Below are 16,733 nucleotides of genomic sequence, written 5' to 3'. Positions count from 1 at the left end.
TAAAGCTTTTTTAAAAGTTTTCCGGTACATACAATTTGATCATACATATTTTTGTATAGTATAGTTTGATGCAGAAACTGAAAGCGTTACATTCCGTATGATAACTGAGTTTTTTTATAAGAATACGCATGATTATGTATATATGTATTATGTGAAATTACGGTGTTATGCAAATTTTTAAACCGTTAATAAGTTTTTGTCATGTACAGGGTGGCGCAAAAAGAACGATGTGGTTGGAATTCTTGATAACTTTTTTATTTAAATGAAAATATTAATTTTTTTTTTGGTAAATACAAATATACAAATGGCAAATTTTTTTGGTTTAAATATGAAAAATTATATCCGGCAAGTGGAGTCTATTAGCTGCTTTGCAAATTCGTGCTCTTTCCAGCACATTTTCCATCAGTTTTTTAGCTCGTTTAGGGTCTGTGGATAATTTACGTACACCTTTTCTTTTAAATAACCTCAAAGAAAACAGTCTGGTGCTGTTAAATCTGGTGAACGCGGAGGCCAACTAAAAACACTTCTGCGCGAAATAATGCGATCACCAAAAATGTCCCGTAAAATAACCATTGTCTCCCTTGCAGTATGAGCAGTGGCTCCATTTTGCTGAAACCACAACTGTGGATGGTTTTGCACTGCTGGCCTCAAAAAGTTTTCCAGCATAGTTCTATACAGAGCGCCATTAACGGTAATTGCGTCGCCATGTCCATCTGCAAAGAAATATGAGCCAATTATCCTTTCGGACGATATACCGCACCAAACAGTATTTTTAAGTGGGTGTAATTGGCGCTGATGTACTGCTCGTGGGTTCTCCGTCGCCCATATTCTGCAGTTTTGCTTATTAACAAAACCATTTGATTGGAAGTGAGCTTCATCGCTCATTATCAAATTGTGTATGAAATTTGGATTTTCTTCTGCTTTTTGTTGGAAAGAAATGACATAATCAAGCCTTTGTTGATAGTCTACCGGCTTCAACTCTTGCACAAGCTGAATTTTATATGGGAACATGCGTATTGAGGCCAAAATTCTCTGAAGGGATCTTCGTGATAGTCCCAGATGTGTCGAACGTCTACTTGTCTTCCGCACATTGAAATATCGCCGATATGCTCGCCGAGTTAAAGTAACTGACCTGTGATTTGGATAGTAAAATTCTATGATCTTTGTTTGTTGCTGCATTGTGTACTGCTCCATTATAAATTTGCCAACCCTTGTTTACAAGATTCTGAAATAAAAAAAAAATTTAATTAATAAAAAAGTATCGTTCAGATCGTTCATTGAATTCAAAACATATCGTTCTTTTTGCGCCATCCTGTAGTTAAGATGTCAAAAGAATGATGACGTCCAAAAATATTTGGCCTGCTCAAAAAGGAAGACAGAAGCAATGGCATAAAACTGAAACTGAGTAACTGCCGTTGCGAAATATATTTGCACTCAAAATTGAAAAACGGCTGAGTTCTCATATGTTGTTTCTCCCAGAATATTGAAATTTTCCGCCTCTTGATTTGTATTCTTTTGATTTTGTATTCTTATGACGATAAAAAATAGTTTTTGTTCTGGTGATGAATAAGATAATTAAGTGTTTTATGCAAATAAAATTTTTTTTTCTCATTTCCATTACTGATATATTTATGATGAATAAAGTGTTTTGTGAAAATAAAAATTAAAAAAAGAAAAAACATAACTAAAATTAATCATCAAAATATGTAATTCTAAACTAAACATTTGAAAAATATGAAATATTTGGAATATAAATATGAAGTGCTGCGTTAAAAAGTCCTTTTACATAATTAAATATTACGTACTACATACATACATATGAACTAAAATTTTCATAAATAATTAGTTTTATTTCAACATCAATTTCGTTCTTATATTATTCTTTTAAGGAATCTTTTCTAGCGGCTCATTTCAAATTTTAACTTATTTTGCTAAAATGATATATTGTCAAAAACATCTGAGTTCCCATATTATAAATTTTTTTACTCTACTGTCAGTCTGTTGAACTAGTAAATTTATTGTTTTTTAAATGTAAATTTTAAATGACATTGCGCTCTTAAGAATATGCATTTGTTTTCTCTGTTAAAAATCCGGATTTTTTGGTAATGTCAACAATCTTCATCGTTTAAAAAAAATACAAAATTTAAGTGCAAAATATATCTATAATTCATATTTAAAAATAATAAGTATGAACAAAATTTTGGGTTCAGCGACTTTGCTTTCTAAATTTCGCGGCTGCCTTCAGGGTGGCCTGATGGGAGATTGTTGCGGAGCTCCTTACGAAGGTGAAAAGTTAGACAAACCCCAAAAGTATCAATTGCAAAAATCTTTAGATGAACTTGAAGCTAAATCGGTCAAAGGTAAAATTTTAATTAATAAATAGAAAAAGATTTTCAAAAAATAATTTTTGAAGTTTTAAAGCCGTACACAGATGATACAGCATTGAGTATAGCTTTGGCAACATGTTTAATTAAAAACGGCAAACTACCACATAAAGAATTAGCGAAACAATTTTGTAAATCTTATTTTTCAAATACTAATCGTGGATTTGGTGGCGGCATACCTAAGGTATTTATTAAGTTGAGAAGTTCAAAATTTGAAGATCCCTTACTCCCAGCAAAAGAGCAATTCAGTGGACATGGTTCATATGGGAACGGCGCCGCGATGCGCGTTGCGCCAGCTGCTTTATTTTGTTTTAACCAACCTGTAGAAAACCTTATAAAGTTGGTAAAAGATTCGGCTGTTATCACACATACTCATTATTTAGCTATAAATGGGGCAATATTACTTGCTTTAGCTATAAACTACTGCCTAAAAATTAAACCGGATGAATTCAACGAACAAAATTTTTTGACTTACTTAAAATATGAAATGCAGAAGATAGAGAACGAAGGAATCGATATGGATGACCCTAGCGATGAATACGTAAAGCAAATATTAAAAATCGAAGAATTATTGAAGCGGGAACCGTCAGACGAGATGGTTATAAATAAATTGGGAAATAGTGCAGAGGCCTTGTTTTCGGTTCCAACAGCAATTTATTGTTTTCTAAGAGCGCAGAACACAATTAAAAAAATTGAAGTATGTACTCAACAAAGGTTTTTATATTAATATAATATACATTTATTTAAAACAACTGTTTAGTGAAGATTTTGCTTCTAGACTAAAAATGTGATTAGAAGAACAATTGAATATGCAATTCATTTGGGTGGTGATACCGACACGATTGCAAGTATGGCAGGTTCGCTAGTCGGATCTCTCTATGGAGAAGAATTTATATCAAAAAATATTATAAGTTATTGCGAAGCAAGCGAAGAAATTTCTAAAATAGCGAGTCAATTGTATGAAAATTGGGTAAAGTTAAATACTTGACAGCGAAAAATTCTCAATGCGTCTGTAACATGTTAAATTAAGCCAAGTAGAATCAGTTAGTTTTTGTAATAGTTCTTAAATCATATCAGAAATTGAACCTCGTTTGTAATTTTCAATAATTGTATGTATCTAGCTATTTAGCTAAATATTTTATTAAAATATTTTAAAATTTATAAAAAATTATTTGAGCTAGGTATCTTATATGCACTGCAAAGTTTTAACAAACTTTGGTAATTTTCTTAAGGTTTTTGTATATTTGAACATTCCTTATGTTTTCAAAATAGATTCAGCTTAGATTATTGCTAAGGGAATCCAACTAATTTAAAATCCATTTAAACGTGTCGCCGGTGTTCAGCGTGATTCATGTAAAATGTAATGTTTCCATAAAAAAATATAAACGTTGTTCCTTTAGATCTTCAATTAAAGTTAAATTAAAAAAAGAAGGATTTCAGGAAACCAAAATATCAATTTTAATTCGAACCAAAGTAAACACCAAAAACAAAAAACAATGATATGGACAATGACATGATTAGTTATGAGCCGTATGCGAACTTAATTGACGCACCAAGTCGATTATTGATATGAAATTAATTGCAGCGAATATCAAAAATTTTCAGTCATACTAAATCGGCTTTTTGATCAAAATTTTTTCTTGTAAACTTTGGAAAATATGGAAAAAAGTGTAAAAAATTCCAATTCTGAAAAACTTCAGTTGCATTAAAACACCTGAATTTTGAAGATATTTTTATATGTAAAATTTAGAAATTGTAAAAATCTTATTTCGGAGTTTGGCACAAAAAATATCTCCGAAAACCCTTCTTTTTAAGATAAACCTTCACTTTTACAGCGCTGCTCACAGTACTAATGCGTGCCGTCAAAGATCAGTACAAATGCGTGCAAACAATCTTTTTCAAAAATAGGGCCACTTTTCACTTTTTTGTACCCTTTCCAATTTCTCTCATTCTTGGTATTCAATTAGAAAATGGAATGAAAAAATTTTCCAGTTCAATTGTACATTTTACATGGGCCGTCCTCGAACCAAGTGTAGGCGATTCACTCGATTATGTATGCACGGATAAAACTACTTTTTATCAAGTACATGAATTTGATTCAGTTTTGGCAGCTTCGGCAATACTTTCTTGCTCAATTTACCACTTTTGTTCAAAAATTTTTTCCCTATAATTTCGTTTTAAGAAATTTTTCATATATACAAATGCCAACAGAAATACAGGCCAGGACTAAGAGCGACAATTCACAACTGGCGAATTTACACGTGTTCTTATGGAAGCTGTGAGTGAACCTTTTTAACATCATAAATCCCTCATAAGATCAACTTTCTTTAAACTTTTTCAAATTTTTAATTAGACAAAGTTAAAATTCAATCTTTCTCTACATTCCTAGTGCTCATATTTTTAAAATTTTGTGTTAATAAACCATTAATAAATTGATTTAAAAAAAAACTTTGTAGGCTCTGTTTATTTTTTTAAAATTTCAATGTACGCTACAAGAAAATAAAATTAGCGCAAATCTTTTTTCTCGAAGAATTAAGTTGATTTTTACGCTTTTTTTTTAAATTACATATTTCTTATATAATCGCACATTTATTTTTTGGTTATATTATATTGTTTTAATTAAATTAATATACATACTTCATAATTCATATTATTGGAAATTTCACACGATTTGGCAATACTGGTTTAATTATTTAAGAAAAACTGAAATAAAAATGAAAGTTTATCAGCTGTTAAATACAAATACGTATTTATTTTTTTTTGAGTGATAACTACTTTTTTTTTATCATTAAGGTATCTCTCAGGGCTCGAAAAAATAATTAATAAAAATTGAACTTTGGTTTCTATAGAAGCTTCAAAACTCAACTTAGTATCTTTTATTTTGTGTTGTTAAATAAAACATTAAAAATAGTTTTGTAAACGACGAAGCAAAATATAAAACAAGATGGATAACCCAACGAATTATCGAGCGCCATTGTTGGAGCCATCATTTCCGTCAAATATAATGCGGACACCATTGGGAAATGTGTATCCATCCAGTAATACGGAGCCACCTTCATTACCACCACCACTAAATGTGTCGGAAACAATGAATTTTGGATCATATTCTTCCGGTTTTGGAAGTTATGGAAATTCATATAATGGTTACGGAAATAATTATGGTGGCTATGGTGTGAGCCCATTTGGATATTCGAATTTCGGAAGCGGTATGTTTGGTAGTGGGATGTATGGGGGTTATGGTCGTGGGTTTGGTTGTGTGCCCAATTCATGTTTAAATCCATACGATCCGGAAAGTCGCTTCATACAATTGGCAGAAGAAAATTCCAGGCCTGCATTTGAAAGTATTGGGTCATTAGTATCAGCTGTTGCGAATATTGCTGCTATGTTAGATTCAACGTTCTATGCCATAACGAGCTCATTTCATGCTATTCTTGGAGTAGCAGCTAATTTTGGACGTTTGAGAGGTGTTTTTGCCCAATTTTGGCAAACTTTTGCTATTCTTAGAGGACTTAGTTGGCTTTACAAAAAGTACATAATAAAATATGGTGTGTCTTATTTTAAAATATGGAATAAATTTTTTTAGACTGCTATATTGGATGAAAATTTCTAATATAGATCCATCATCACAAATATTCAAAGAGGCTTTTGAAGCAGCAAAAAATGAAACACTTGAAAATAACATTGATGCAGGAAATAAGGGCAAAAAACAGTCACCATGGCCAGTTGTAATATTTTTGGGATTTATTTTTACAGCACCATATATTGTAATGAAACTGTTGGGTAATTTAACATCATCGGTTCTACAGGAAAGTAAGTAATATAGTATCTTACGGAAAAAGAAAAACTTGTGCGTAAATGTATACATGTTAGTAAAGTTTAAGAATGATAATCCTTATACATACTTTTTGATAACATAATCAAATAAAATCTGTTATCTTTAAATAAATAGTTCCCGTTCAGTATTGTATTTCTGATTGAAAATATGCTTATCGCAAAAATCGTACTTGCTTTTTTTTTTTGACCTAATTTATTTCAATATTTTTTGAATTATGCAGAATCATTTAAATTATTAAAATATGCTTGAAAGAATCTTTTATGTTACTTAAAACTTTCAAAATAAGACAATAGATTTTGTTTACAATTTGTTGCAAATTGAATATTTTGTTTTTTAGCTAAAGATCCTCGTCGATGGGTGAAACCAATCAAATCTGTAGCGCTTTATGATTTCCAAGCCCGCAATGCCGCTGAATTAACAATAAAAGCTGGCCAAACCTTATACATTGCTCCAAAAGAAATTCAGCTGTCTCAAAAGCTTTTAAATACAGGATGGGCAATGGCTACAGTCGATGCTGTTCATTCCGGATTGATTCCAATAACTTATTGTAAGAGAATGAATGATATAGTTGAGTTGTCACAAACACAAAACACTTCAAACATCACGCAATCATCAAATGTTATTGAACCGATTTTAACGGATAAAAAATTAGGTTTGAATACAGAAAATTTGGATAAAATTCCATCAGATTTTATGAAAATTTTTAATTCGGAAGATTTACAAGAACATAATCTCGAAGGACTGGGCAAGTTAAAAGAATCCAGTAAAGATAATGAAAAATCTTAGAAATCTTTGAGTGCAGATAATGAAAAATTCTGAATTGTAAGAAAACGTAATATTATATATTAATATGTACTTCATTTTCGATCTTCATAAATCTTAAAAAAGTTAACCAAAGTCAAAACGAATCTGTGAAAAAGCAGCTGTTTTAAAAAATTAACATTATTGAAAAATTTATGGGTATAGAGAACAAATTGAGTATTATTTTTAAGTTTGGAATTTACATGCTTCAAGTTACATAAAATAATTTTTTAAATTCAAACGTAGAGTTCTTTAAGCTAATAGATTTAAGTTCGGTTAAAATGTATAACAAGACTTTCTGAAAAGCTACACAATTTTTGTAAGTTAAATTTTTAATTACGATTCCTTAAATAAAAATGTTGAATAAAATAGAATTTTATTCCAAAAACTAAAACGATATTTTATTTTCATTTTTACAATATTCGATTTCCTTGAATATTATTTTGATTATTAATTTTTGTTTGTTCTTGCTTTTTCTTTTCCTCTTTGAAGGCCTCGGCATTAGCTTTTTTCTCAACACGCCTCTCAGCACGATACTCTTTTAATAATCGTTTTCTTTCACGTTTTTCTTCCGGAGTTTCATCTTTTGGTCTAATAGATAATACACTCAACGTTGAGAGCATTGATTTTGCACACAGAGATTTTGAACCAGAAATTTCTTGTTTATTTTCTGCATCATTTTGATTGTCAAATTTGGAAAGAGCTTTTGCGGTCAAGATTTGTGAGTCATCATTCTTTAACACGTGCATTGGAATTCCAGTTTTCGAATCAATTTCTATTTTTGATTCTCTGTTTTGAGATTTACGTGATTTTCTTGGCTCTTCTATTAATTTCGGATGATTGTATGTGTTTGAATATGTTGATAATATGCTTTCACAGTCCCATCTTTTTTTTGACTTTTTGTCATTCACTTCAACCTCAACGATCTCATCATCAGAACCATTTTCGTGGATTTCTCTATATTTTTCAACTCTTTCCTTGTCCCATTCTTTAGAATAATCTTCAATTTTTTCACCTCTCTTCAGTTCACGAAGACACTGTCGGATTAATCTATTTCTAGGACCAAGTTTTCCATCTATATCTTCCGTGTCTAATGGGCCAATTTCTATATCATCATAAGTTTCATAAAATTTTTCAAAGCGATCATCAAGCAAGCTAAGTTGTTCATTGCGTCTTATTACACTAGATGACATGGAATATTCAGTGAAGCGAGATTTAACTTCTTCATCTATAAAGCGATTATTTCGTAACGGTGCTAAGTTATCCATACCTTCATTCTCAAGTTCACCATCACTTTCATCGGTAAAATCCCCTAAATTTTCTGAACTAACATCACTGTCTTCGTCTTCATATTCATCGTCATACTCGTCATCGTCTCCTTGCATAGCTTTTGCAATAAAATCATCTTCCATTACGTTTTCAGGATCATCAAAATCAAAATCGTCATCAAGAGCTGCGACAATATCTGGATCCCAATCAGGTCTTGGACCAGGTCGTGGAGCTGCTTTGTTTAACAAACCTTCATCTTCTTCAAAATCAGTTTCAAAAACTGAACTGGGAAGTTGTAATTTTGGTTTCTCTTTTTTGATTTTTTGTTGATTTGGTGTTCCAACATATTCCCATACTGTTGTATTATTGCTTGGTGCCTTAAGATGTTGCAAATAGTTGTAATCGTCGTCATAATAAACCCCAAATTTACGTTGCTGTTCTTTTCTTTTTTCTTTATCTTCTATAGGATTTGATGCATGATCGTCTTTTTGATTTTTAAAGGTAGTTTCCAATAAAACGTGCTGTGGGGCTGTTTCATCAGTAATTAGAGGATCATGTTGACTTCTGTGGACTAAGTGGAATGTTACGGCTTGCTTACGATCGATAAAAGCTTTTTTGCCTTTTCCCTAAAAGACGTGTAAAAATTTATTTAATAATTTTGTAAGTCTTGTTCAAAAATATTTTTACCATTTTAAAAAGAAAAAATCTTAATGTTTCCTATGTTTTACTGATCTAAAAGAATTCCTAAAACCCTCACCACAATCAACCAATAAAATAAACATGTGTATTGTACTTGACATTACAAAAAATCATTCCTATCTGCCGTGGTATTGTATTATGTAGTATATAACAAATATGTCAAATATATTTGTCAGCCTGACGTCTAATTGAAATTTCAAAACAGTATAATATGTAAACAAATTTACGAAATTCGTTACCCTTACAATACTAACCCAGCATTTACACGTACAAGTTACTTGCAAGAAAGTTGCAATACATACAAAAATTTTACTAACACATTGAAATATTTCTACTTGCTTGTTTACTTGCAGTTCAACTTGCAAGAAAATTTTGTTGCCAGTAATTTGAGCAAGTAATTTGACATATTGAGAAATTCACAAAAAAAAATTTGTTGTTTTGATTTTTTTTTTTTTTTAATTTAAAATTTTTGAATTTTCTTTTAAAAAAATTAAACTTAGCAAACTTATGGTTTCTAAAATTTAGAAACAATTATATATATTGCTAGTTGTTTTCTTCTCAAAGACATTTTCAAAAATTAACTTGCTAAACGCCTACGTCATAATAGCAAGTAATTTGACATTTCGAAAAACTAATTGACAATTAATATTATACAAACTTGCTTGCAAGTAACTTGTATGTGTAAATGCTGGGTTAAATTAGTATGAAGATGAACTCTATAATTTCTTAATATATAATACTGTTTTTTATTAAAGTAAAATATAATTGAAAAATCTATTTAAATTTTAAAAATTTAATAGTAAAGTTCTAGATATCACCCGTAAATGCTGCTCAAAAAGATTAAGCCTGTTGATATATATTTAATTCTTACATTTTTCATAATCCACTTGGAAGCATAGGTCTTTCCAACTTCGCAAGGCTGCCTTACTTCAATAAGGCTGCCATAGTATTCCTTTTATATTGTACAATTATACATAATATTGAAAGTTCTTAACACTTATAATTTATTTTTGCGAAGTATGTTTAATACCGGAGGGTAAATTTTTTTTAATTATAAAACTGGATAGTAAGATACATGTTTATATAATACTAAATTTAAATTTTTTAATTATCCGAACTAGTTATCACATCCAATATTACTCGACGCTTGAAAAAAAAAAAGCCGTCGGACCTTTAGCAACATTAGTTACCAGAAGTTGCGTTAGTTCACCAATGTCTGATGTTATAAAATTTAGTATCAGCATTTAATGAAAAGCTGGGCCACTTTCAGTTTTTAAAAAAAAAATCTGAATTTGTATAATAGTGCATCGGTTATGAACCGATTCTATAACTACTGCACTATTAGTCAGGTTCAAATCTAATGCTATTCATACACTTTCAACTTGGTCCTTTAACACGTTGAAAAAAACGCTAGTCAACATATCCAATTTTTTTTCAAAACTACAGACGTAGTTTTATACAATATACAAAGCCTAAAAAAAAAATTAAAATTTTTTAATATTTTCTTCAACCAAGTTTAAACCTCTAACAATTCAACGTGTTGGAAATTTGGTATGTTCTCAACATGTTGAGGGACAAAATTAAATAGCATAATATATTCATTATAGTCAAACTTAATTTTCTCTAAACTGAATAAATGACTTTGACAGTTATAAGTGAGATAAATGAATATAAAAACATTAAAAAAACAAACGTATTACAAATTCGTTAGCTTTGCCCAGATTTATCAGTGAAGAATTTATTTTATCAAAAAAAAAAGTGTTTCTGACTTTCCATTTCTAAAAGTACTTCGAATTCGAACTTGTTTTGAAATAAATAATGGCATCAAAACGGAATTTTGAAGATTTAGACGCAGATTTTTACGATGCTGCAAATAGAAAACAAGCCCGTTTCAATGAAAATGAAGATTATGTGAAAAAGCACACCCTGGATTCGGATGAGGAAGATAGTGGCGCTGAAGAAGAAAGGTAGGAATTATTACTTTTCAAAAACTCAATCATATATATTTTTGAAAGCTTTATAGATTTTACAATGAATAATATAGGACTGTTCATATTCTTTTCATAAAATTTATTTTTTTTTTATTATGTACATATATTGAATCTTTATCATTTTGAGCTTTTGTTTTAGAAAATTTCACTAGAACTTATTAATAACATTTATAAATGAAATAAATTTGAATTATGGACATAAGATTTATTTAAGAAATTTAAGAATAGATTAAGTGATATATTCAGATTTAGGGCATGTAGGTACGGTGATGTACATAATTTGCTATGCGATCTTATGATTTTAAAGTAGAAATTAATTCATTTTTCTTTTAAAGGTACAATGTTATGCACGAAGATGATATTGAAGGTGAAGAGGATGGAATTTCCAGTATCAGAGATGAAACAAAAATAACACCATTTAATATGAAAGAAGAACTGGAAGAGGGCCATTTTGATCGAGAAGGTCATTTTCAGTGGAAGAAAGATAAAGAAATTAGAGATAATTGGCTCGATAATATTGACTGGATAAAGGCTAATACATAATTTTTATAAAGATCTCAAAATAGCTTGTAAATGCTAAACTACGGCCTTTATATATTTTTAGGTAAAAACTGATAAAAAATATATTGAAAAAACTAACACGGGACTCGCTGATTCGAGTGATGATGATGAAAATGGAAATTCTAAAGGACCTATTAAGGTTTTTAATGAAATATCTACGTATAAAGAAATTTTGGAGTATATGAAACCTGGAGAAACCTTAGCAAAAACTTTGCAAAGATTGGGTAAGAATAAGCAGAAATTTTCATCAGTGGAAAGATGGCGCAGAAAGAAAACGGGTATGGTAGATACAGAGGGACAGGCCATCACAAAATTAACTGAATTGGCTAATAATATATTAACAAATCTGGGAAATATGGATGTTTATCAAGAAACATATGAAATGATCGAAAGAAAGATTAATAAAAGTAAATCGAAAATCGGAAAATCTTCGAAAATTGAAGGCAACGATCTTGACATGTATGCTGAAGATTTTGATCAAAAAGAAAAAACAAAATTACAATTAAATGAAACTTCAAATAAAAATGAAACAAATGATTCTAATAAAAATTCCGACGAGAATTTATCTGAATTACCAAAATTGCAATGGGAGTATAAATGGAAACAAGATGATGAGCAAATTCACGGTCCTTTTACAACCGAACAAATGCAAAAATGGGTTGATGAAAACTACTTTCCTAATGGGGTTTTTGTGCGCAAATATAATATTGAAGATCAAAAATTTTATAACAGCAACAGAATTGATTTCGAGTTATACTTATAAAGTTGACGTTTTTTATTGTATTCTACAATAAAAGCTGAAAATAATAAATATGGCAATTGGAACTTTTTTAATGTACAAAACAATTTATAAATTCAAACTTCCATTAAAAAAATTTTACTCCTTGATTATCGTCAAACAGTATTAATTCACATTTTCCCTTATCTTCTAAACATTTTAATGCCTTTAGTATCACACCTTCATCAAGACCATGAAATTTTTGATCTGTTGTATTATCACCGTTTGAAATTTCGTACAAAGTACAAACACTGTTTGTTTGTCCTGTTTCAACAGCCCAATTATATATTATATTAGCCCATTCATCTAACGTATGCCAATAAATTTCCCATTGATCTTTTTTCTTGTCTAGAGGTGCAGCGTGTCCAGTTTTAGTAAGCGTTTCTAATATCACTTGGCGTGCGTCAATTTTTAACTTTCGGTTTAGTTTCTCATTATGGAAAAGCTCATTATCATCGTTTACGTTTAATTGTGATTGATTTTTATGTTTATGATATTTCAGTATCAAATTTGACCATACTGATATCTGTTGATCTTTGGTTTCAGCGTGTGGCTGTAAACTAAAATGTACGGATATTAAATATTTTTTTTGTATCAGTTTTGTATCTTACGTAAAAAAAGGTGGGAAATTGTATTCCCATGGCCAATCAAAATTTTCCATTTCAAAATATTTATTAATTTATCAATCAGTTGTTAAAAAATAGAATATGTATTCTTTATTGAAGAAGTTTGTCACATATGTATTGTATGTTTATTTTCACTTTCATTTGGCGTCAGAAAAGTTTTATGACATTAAAGTTTTCAAAGTGATGTCATAAAAGTTTAAAGTTAAAATTTATGATGATTTATTTAGTTAAAAATAGTAGCAAAATCAAAATTGAATGTTTTGTAGCTAGTTATATAGATTGATTATCCATAACAGGGATATTACGAGCTTAGATTAAAAATGAAAAATTTGAATATTGAAAACTACGGCCGTTTACATAATCTAAGGTTAAATGTGCGACGAAATCTGACGATATATCAGAATGAATTCATCAGAGGATCAAACTCAACTTTTGTCAAAATTCAATAATTTTTTTTATTAATTTCGAAATACATGGTCAAATGGTGAGTTGTCAATGATCTCAATTGTCGTCATTTTACTTTTAATAAATCTGACAGTAAATTTGAGGATATTTGTATTATTTACGTCAAACAAAATCTGATTTTAAACAGAATTTACACATACGATTTTTATCAGGCTAAGATAAAATAACAAATACTTACCCCGTTTATATGGCAAATTCAGGGGTACTGAGAGTTTACTTTATGTCTGTATAATTTCACTTGAACCGGTTTCTTTCAAGTCAATCAAAAATTTGAAATATGATGCCAAACATTATCTTCGGGCTTTCAAGCTGACATAGTAGAAACGCACCTTGAGTTTCGAAATGGTTTCAGCTCATGAATATAAAAAAAGGAAATTACTGTGTATGTAAACAATTTTTCTTTGAATGTCAAATTATAAAAAAAGTTATATTGACATGTAAGTTTTAACTAAATAAACCGAAAATTAAAATTTTTAATTTTCGGTTTATTTAGTTAAAACATTTAATTTCTTAAACGTTTAAGAAACTCTTAGAAGTTAAACGTTTTTAAGTTAGTTTAATTAAAAGTTTCTTAAGTCGGTTTCTTGACTTTTTGTAGCTAGAATGAAATTAGCTGTTATTCAAACACAGTGAAATTAGAGTTTTCTGAAAATATTTCCTAATAAAACTAAAATCACTCAGATACCTTAAAAGAATTATATGGACTTTTAATATAAAAGTAATTTTGATGAATTGTGAAGCATATAAATTTAATTTATATAGTGTACACTTAAAAAATATACATACATATTAGTAGAATCATAAAGAAGTATGCATTTTGGGAGACCTATAATAAAAAATTAGCAAACTCGTTAATATCAAATGTACGTTTTCTCAAATTTGCAAAAATACACCAAAATCAAGTAAACACTTGGAAAAACAAGCACTATTTTTTTTTCTTGGAGTGTAGCATTTATTGAAATCTAAAAAATGAACAAAGCCTGAAGGGTTTTTTTAATCAATCTTTTAATGTTTTGATAAAACAAAACTTTAAGAATGTAAGCAGTAGTTAAGTAAACAGATTGAATTTTAACTTTGTTTATTAAAAATTTCAAAAAAGTTGATGTTGTGAAAGATTTATGATTTTAAAAAGGGTCCTGTATTGATCCTATAAGAATACGTGTAATATCGAAAACGTCAAACGGCTATAAAATTTTACATACATATGTATATTAAATTGTACATACTTATATTATTTATTTTACTCTAATTATGTTTAATTAGAAAAAGAGTTTTTAGTATTATTAAATTAAAGGTAAAAATTAAACTAAAATCAAGCAATTAAGCTGAATTCAAGTATTTTTTCTAAGATATTTTTCAAAAAATGACAAATCAAGAAATTTATGATTTTCTAAAAACTTTGAATTGTTGTAATATTTGTTGTTTGCGCTATTTAAAAGCACGTGGAGATGAATATGAACAAATAGAAAGAACTTTCAAAGATGTAAGTTGATAACAAAATGTAATTCTTACAACAAATTTTGTATCATCATATATTTTTAGCTTGGAGTTGTTTTTAAAATTGAAAGCTCAGGAACAATTGGATCAAATATAAAGAAATTCAAACCCAATATTTGTTCAGTATGCTTTGATGTTTTTTCTAACTCCTTTTTGGATTCCGTAATTGATAGCATTTCAAAAAGTCCGGAAATTAATAAATTTCAATGCGACAAAGTGGTAACTGCAATTAGTTTGCCGACACTTTTTTATATAAGACAACTTTCCGTAGGTTTCATTAATTTTTTTTGTAAAAGTTAGATAGATAATTTTTATTATTTTCGTTAGATTTGGTTATTACTTTGCGAAAAGTTCCCCAGTAGAATATCAAGAGAAAAGCCACCCGATGTCCCTATAAAAGAAGCAATTAAACTTATTATGAATCCAAGAATTTGTCGGGCGCTTGGTAAATCCTATGATACCAGTAGTAATTTGGGCGTAATGATAAATATTACATTAAACCATAAAAGTGAACAAGATGAAATTGAAAAAATGAGTCAGTTTATTTGTGAATTGAAACTCGAAAAGACCTCGAAGCATCGAAAACGAATTGTGGCTACAAGAGGTTTATTAGAGAAATGTTTTACACCAACGAAGGTGTCATTAAATGAATTTCAGAAATATTTCAATGTTTTATTAGAAATTCCGATTGAAGCGATTTACCTGGAAAGTATTTCATTTGCAGGCCCTACAGTTTTTTTGGCTGGAAGATATAGAAAATTATCCCGCAATTTACCTCATTCGCCATGGATCCTTGATGGGCAAAGAGTTTTAGAAGAAAGTATACAAGAAATTATAATCGAAAATATTTCGGAATATTTTGGGTATTTTCCTTATTATTTATTTATCGTTTTTAATTAAATACTTTTTCTTTCAATTCTAATAACTTTGCTTGAATTTTAGAACATCAAATTCAAATATCATATTTTCTTCAAGTGGTAGAGAAGACGTTGATGTAAGATGTTTAGGTAATGGTCGTCCATTTGTTTTAGAAATTCCTGATTCAAAAGTCACCAATTTATCTTTAAGAAGTGCTGCTCAAATGGAATTTAATATTGAAAAATCAAAGAAAATATCTGTGATAAATTTGCAAATGGTAAACCGTGACGAACTCATCCATATTAAAAGTGGTGAAGAAAATAAAAAAAAAATTTATCGCGCCTTATGCGTTTTGGGCACGCCCGTGACTATAGAAATTCTTAAAAAATTGAACATGCCAAATGGTTTTATCACACAACAAAAAACACCTATACGAGTACTTCATAGAAGACCATTACATACGAGACCTAAAATTGTACATAGTGTTCAAGCTACAATTAGTAAGGATAAGAAAAATATATTGATTTTAGATTTGACGACTCAGGCTGGTTGTTATATAAAAGAGCTTGTCCATGGAGAATTTGGTAGAACCCATCCGTCAATATCATCAATTATAAATCAACCAGTTGATATTATAGCTCTTGATGTAATTGGCATCGACTTAGATTGGCCAAAAAACATTGATAACAGACAATATTTATAGAAGAAGTTACATTGTAAATAGTTTACGTTATATACTATCTTTATATAAATAAATGTAAATTTTAAAAGAAAAGTAGGTTTATTTTTAATTAAAACGTTTTATACTAAATACATAAATCGAAAATATGACTTGCAACGTATTGATTAACAGAAGTTAAAAATTTTGTCCTCAAAATTTCTTGAACTTTTGCCTGAGTTTAAATTTTAGAAAAAATAAATATTAAAATTTTTTTTGAAAAAATATTGAATAGAAAACAACCAAAATTT

The 16,733-nt window shown here is 29.3% G+C and overlaps 6 protein-coding genes across 6 annotated transcripts; 4 read left to right on the top strand and 2 right to left on the bottom strand.

The window, feature by feature from the left end:
- The first annotated feature begins 2,049 nt into the window (after nucleotides 1-2,049).
- Nucleotides 2,050-4,891, top strand: LOC129609979 (ADP-ribosylhydrolase ARH3-like). The gene is made up of 3 exons (XM_055522272.1): nucleotides 2,050-2,360; nucleotides 2,414-3,081; nucleotides 3,163-4,891. Exons 1-3 carry the CDS (start codon nucleotides 2,189-2,191, stop codon nucleotides 3,370-3,372), a joined length of 1,050 nt encoding a protein of 349 aa, XP_055378247.1. The 5' UTR covers nucleotides 2,050-2,188; the 3' UTR covers nucleotides 3,373-4,891.
- Nucleotides 4,892-5,121: 230 nt separating this feature from the next.
- On the top strand, nucleotides 5,122-7,361 carry LOC129609960 (peroxisomal membrane protein PEX13). The gene is made up of 3 exons (XM_055522234.1): nucleotides 5,122-5,912; nucleotides 5,968-6,194; nucleotides 6,557-7,361. The coding sequence occupies exons 1-3, from the start codon at nucleotides 5,329-5,331 to the stop codon at nucleotides 7,003-7,005; spliced, it is 1,260 nt and encodes a 419-aa protein (XP_055378209.1). The 5' UTR covers nucleotides 5,122-5,328; the 3' UTR covers nucleotides 7,006-7,361.
- Nucleotides 7,362-7,394: 33 nt separating this feature from the next.
- Nucleotides 7,395-9,119, bottom strand: LOC129609959 (protein LTV1 homolog). The gene is made up of 2 exons (XM_055522233.1): nucleotides 8,977-9,119; nucleotides 7,395-8,915 (listed from the first exon to the last, which is right to left on the bottom strand). Exons 1-2 carry the CDS (start codon nucleotides 8,977-8,979, stop codon nucleotides 7,434-7,436), a joined length of 1,485 nt encoding a protein of 494 aa, XP_055378208.1. The 5' UTR covers nucleotides 8,980-9,119; the 3' UTR covers nucleotides 7,395-7,433.
- Nucleotides 9,120-10,659: 1,540 nt separating this feature from the next.
- LOC129609969 (CD2 antigen cytoplasmic tail-binding protein 2 homolog) lies at nucleotides 10,660-12,431 on the top strand. The gene is made up of 3 exons (XM_055522256.1): nucleotides 10,660-10,955; nucleotides 11,315-11,510; nucleotides 11,584-12,431. Exons 1-3 carry the CDS (start codon nucleotides 10,807-10,809, stop codon nucleotides 12,301-12,303), a joined length of 1,065 nt encoding a protein of 354 aa, XP_055378231.1. The 5' UTR covers nucleotides 10,660-10,806; the 3' UTR covers nucleotides 12,304-12,431.
- LOC129609970 (vacuolar protein-sorting-associated protein 25) lies at nucleotides 12,387-13,242 on the bottom strand. The gene is made up of 2 exons (XM_055522257.1): nucleotides 12,930-13,242; nucleotides 12,387-12,878 (listed from the first exon to the last, which is right to left on the bottom strand). The coding sequence occupies exons 1-2, from the start codon at nucleotides 12,977-12,979 to the stop codon at nucleotides 12,407-12,409; spliced, it is 522 nt and encodes a 173-aa protein (XP_055378232.1). The 5' UTR covers nucleotides 12,980-13,242; the 3' UTR covers nucleotides 12,387-12,406.
- Nucleotides 13,243-14,049: 807 nt separating this feature from the next.
- Nucleotides 14,050-16,612, top strand: LOC129609998 (putative tRNA pseudouridine synthase Pus10). The gene is made up of 5 exons (XM_055522292.1): nucleotides 14,050-14,703; nucleotides 14,759-14,892; nucleotides 14,952-15,173; nucleotides 15,234-15,769; nucleotides 15,849-16,612. The coding sequence occupies exons 2-5, from the start codon at nucleotides 14,773-14,775 to the stop codon at nucleotides 16,465-16,467; spliced, it is 1,497 nt and encodes a 498-aa protein (XP_055378267.1). The 5' UTR covers nucleotides 14,050-14,703; nucleotides 14,759-14,772; the 3' UTR covers nucleotides 16,468-16,612.
- Nucleotides 16,613-16,733: the final 121 nt, after the last annotated feature.

The sequence above is a fragment of the Condylostylus longicornis genome, unplaced genomic scaffold (genome assembly GCF_029603195.1).
Source record: "Condylostylus longicornis isolate FDR11 unplaced genomic scaffold, ASM2960319v2 ptg000042l, whole genome shotgun sequence".
Classification (NCBI taxonomy): domain Eukaryota; kingdom Metazoa; phylum Arthropoda; class Insecta; order Diptera; family Dolichopodidae; genus Condylostylus; species Condylostylus longicornis.
The sequence above is the reverse complement of the archived record's forward strand: the minus strand, read 5'-3'. Positions and strand labels throughout refer to the sequence as shown.

Excerpts from the sequence above, each read along its gene's own strand:
- LOC129609979 (XM_055522272.1), top strand. The coding sequence starts at position 2,189 with ATGAACAAAATTTTGGGTTCAGCGACTTTGCTTTCTAAATTTCGCGGC. Across the intron at positions 2,361-2,413 it reads TGAAGCTAAATCGGTCAAAG|TTTTAAAGCCGTACACAGAT; the intron begins GTAAAATTTTAA and ends TAATTTTTGAAG. Across the intron at positions 3,082-3,162 it reads ACACAATTAAAAAAATTGAA|ACTAAAAATGTGATTAGAAG; the intron begins GTATGTACTCAA and ends TTTTGCTTCTAG.
- LOC129609960 (XM_055522234.1), top strand. The coding sequence starts at position 5,329 with ATGGATAACCCAACGAATTATCGAGCGCCATTGTTGGAGCCATCATTT. Across the intron at positions 5,913-5,967 it reads CTTAGTTGGCTTTACAAAAA|ACTGCTATATTGGATGAAAA; the intron begins GTACATAATAAA and ends AAATTTTTTTAG. Across the intron at positions 6,195-6,556 it reads ATCATCGGTTCTACAGGAAA|CTAAAGATCCTCGTCGATGG; the intron begins GTAAGTAATATA and ends TTTGTTTTTTAG.
- LOC129609969 (XM_055522256.1), top strand. The coding sequence starts at position 10,807 with ATGGCATCAAAACGGAATTTTGAAGATTTAGACGCAGATTTTTACGAT. Across the intron at positions 10,956-11,314 it reads AGTGGCGCTGAAGAAGAAAG|GTACAATGTTATGCACGAAG; the intron begins GTAGGAATTATT and ends TTTCTTTTAAAG. Across the intron at positions 11,511-11,583 it reads ATAATATTGACTGGATAAAG|GTAAAAACTGATAAAAAATA; the intron begins GCTAATACATAA and ends ATATATTTTTAG.
- LOC129609970 (XM_055522257.1), bottom strand. The coding sequence starts at position 12,979 with ATGGAAAATTTTGATTGGCCATGGGAATACAATTTCCCACCTTTTTTT. Across the intron at positions 12,879-12,929 it reads AATTTCCCACCTTTTTTTAC|TTTACAGCCACACGCTGAAA; the intron begins GTAAGATACAAA and ends CGTACATTTTAG.
- LOC129609998 (XM_055522292.1), top strand. The coding sequence starts at position 14,773 with ATGACAAATCAAGAAATTTATGATTTTCTAAAAACTTTGAATTGTTGT. Across the intron at positions 14,893-14,951 it reads TAGAAAGAACTTTCAAAGAT|CTTGGAGTTGTTTTTAAAAT; the intron begins GTAAGTTGATAA and ends ATATATTTTTAG. Across the intron at positions 15,770-15,848 it reads AATATTTCGGAATATTTTGG|AACATCAAATTCAAATATCA; the intron begins GTATTTTCCTTA and ends CTTGAATTTTAG.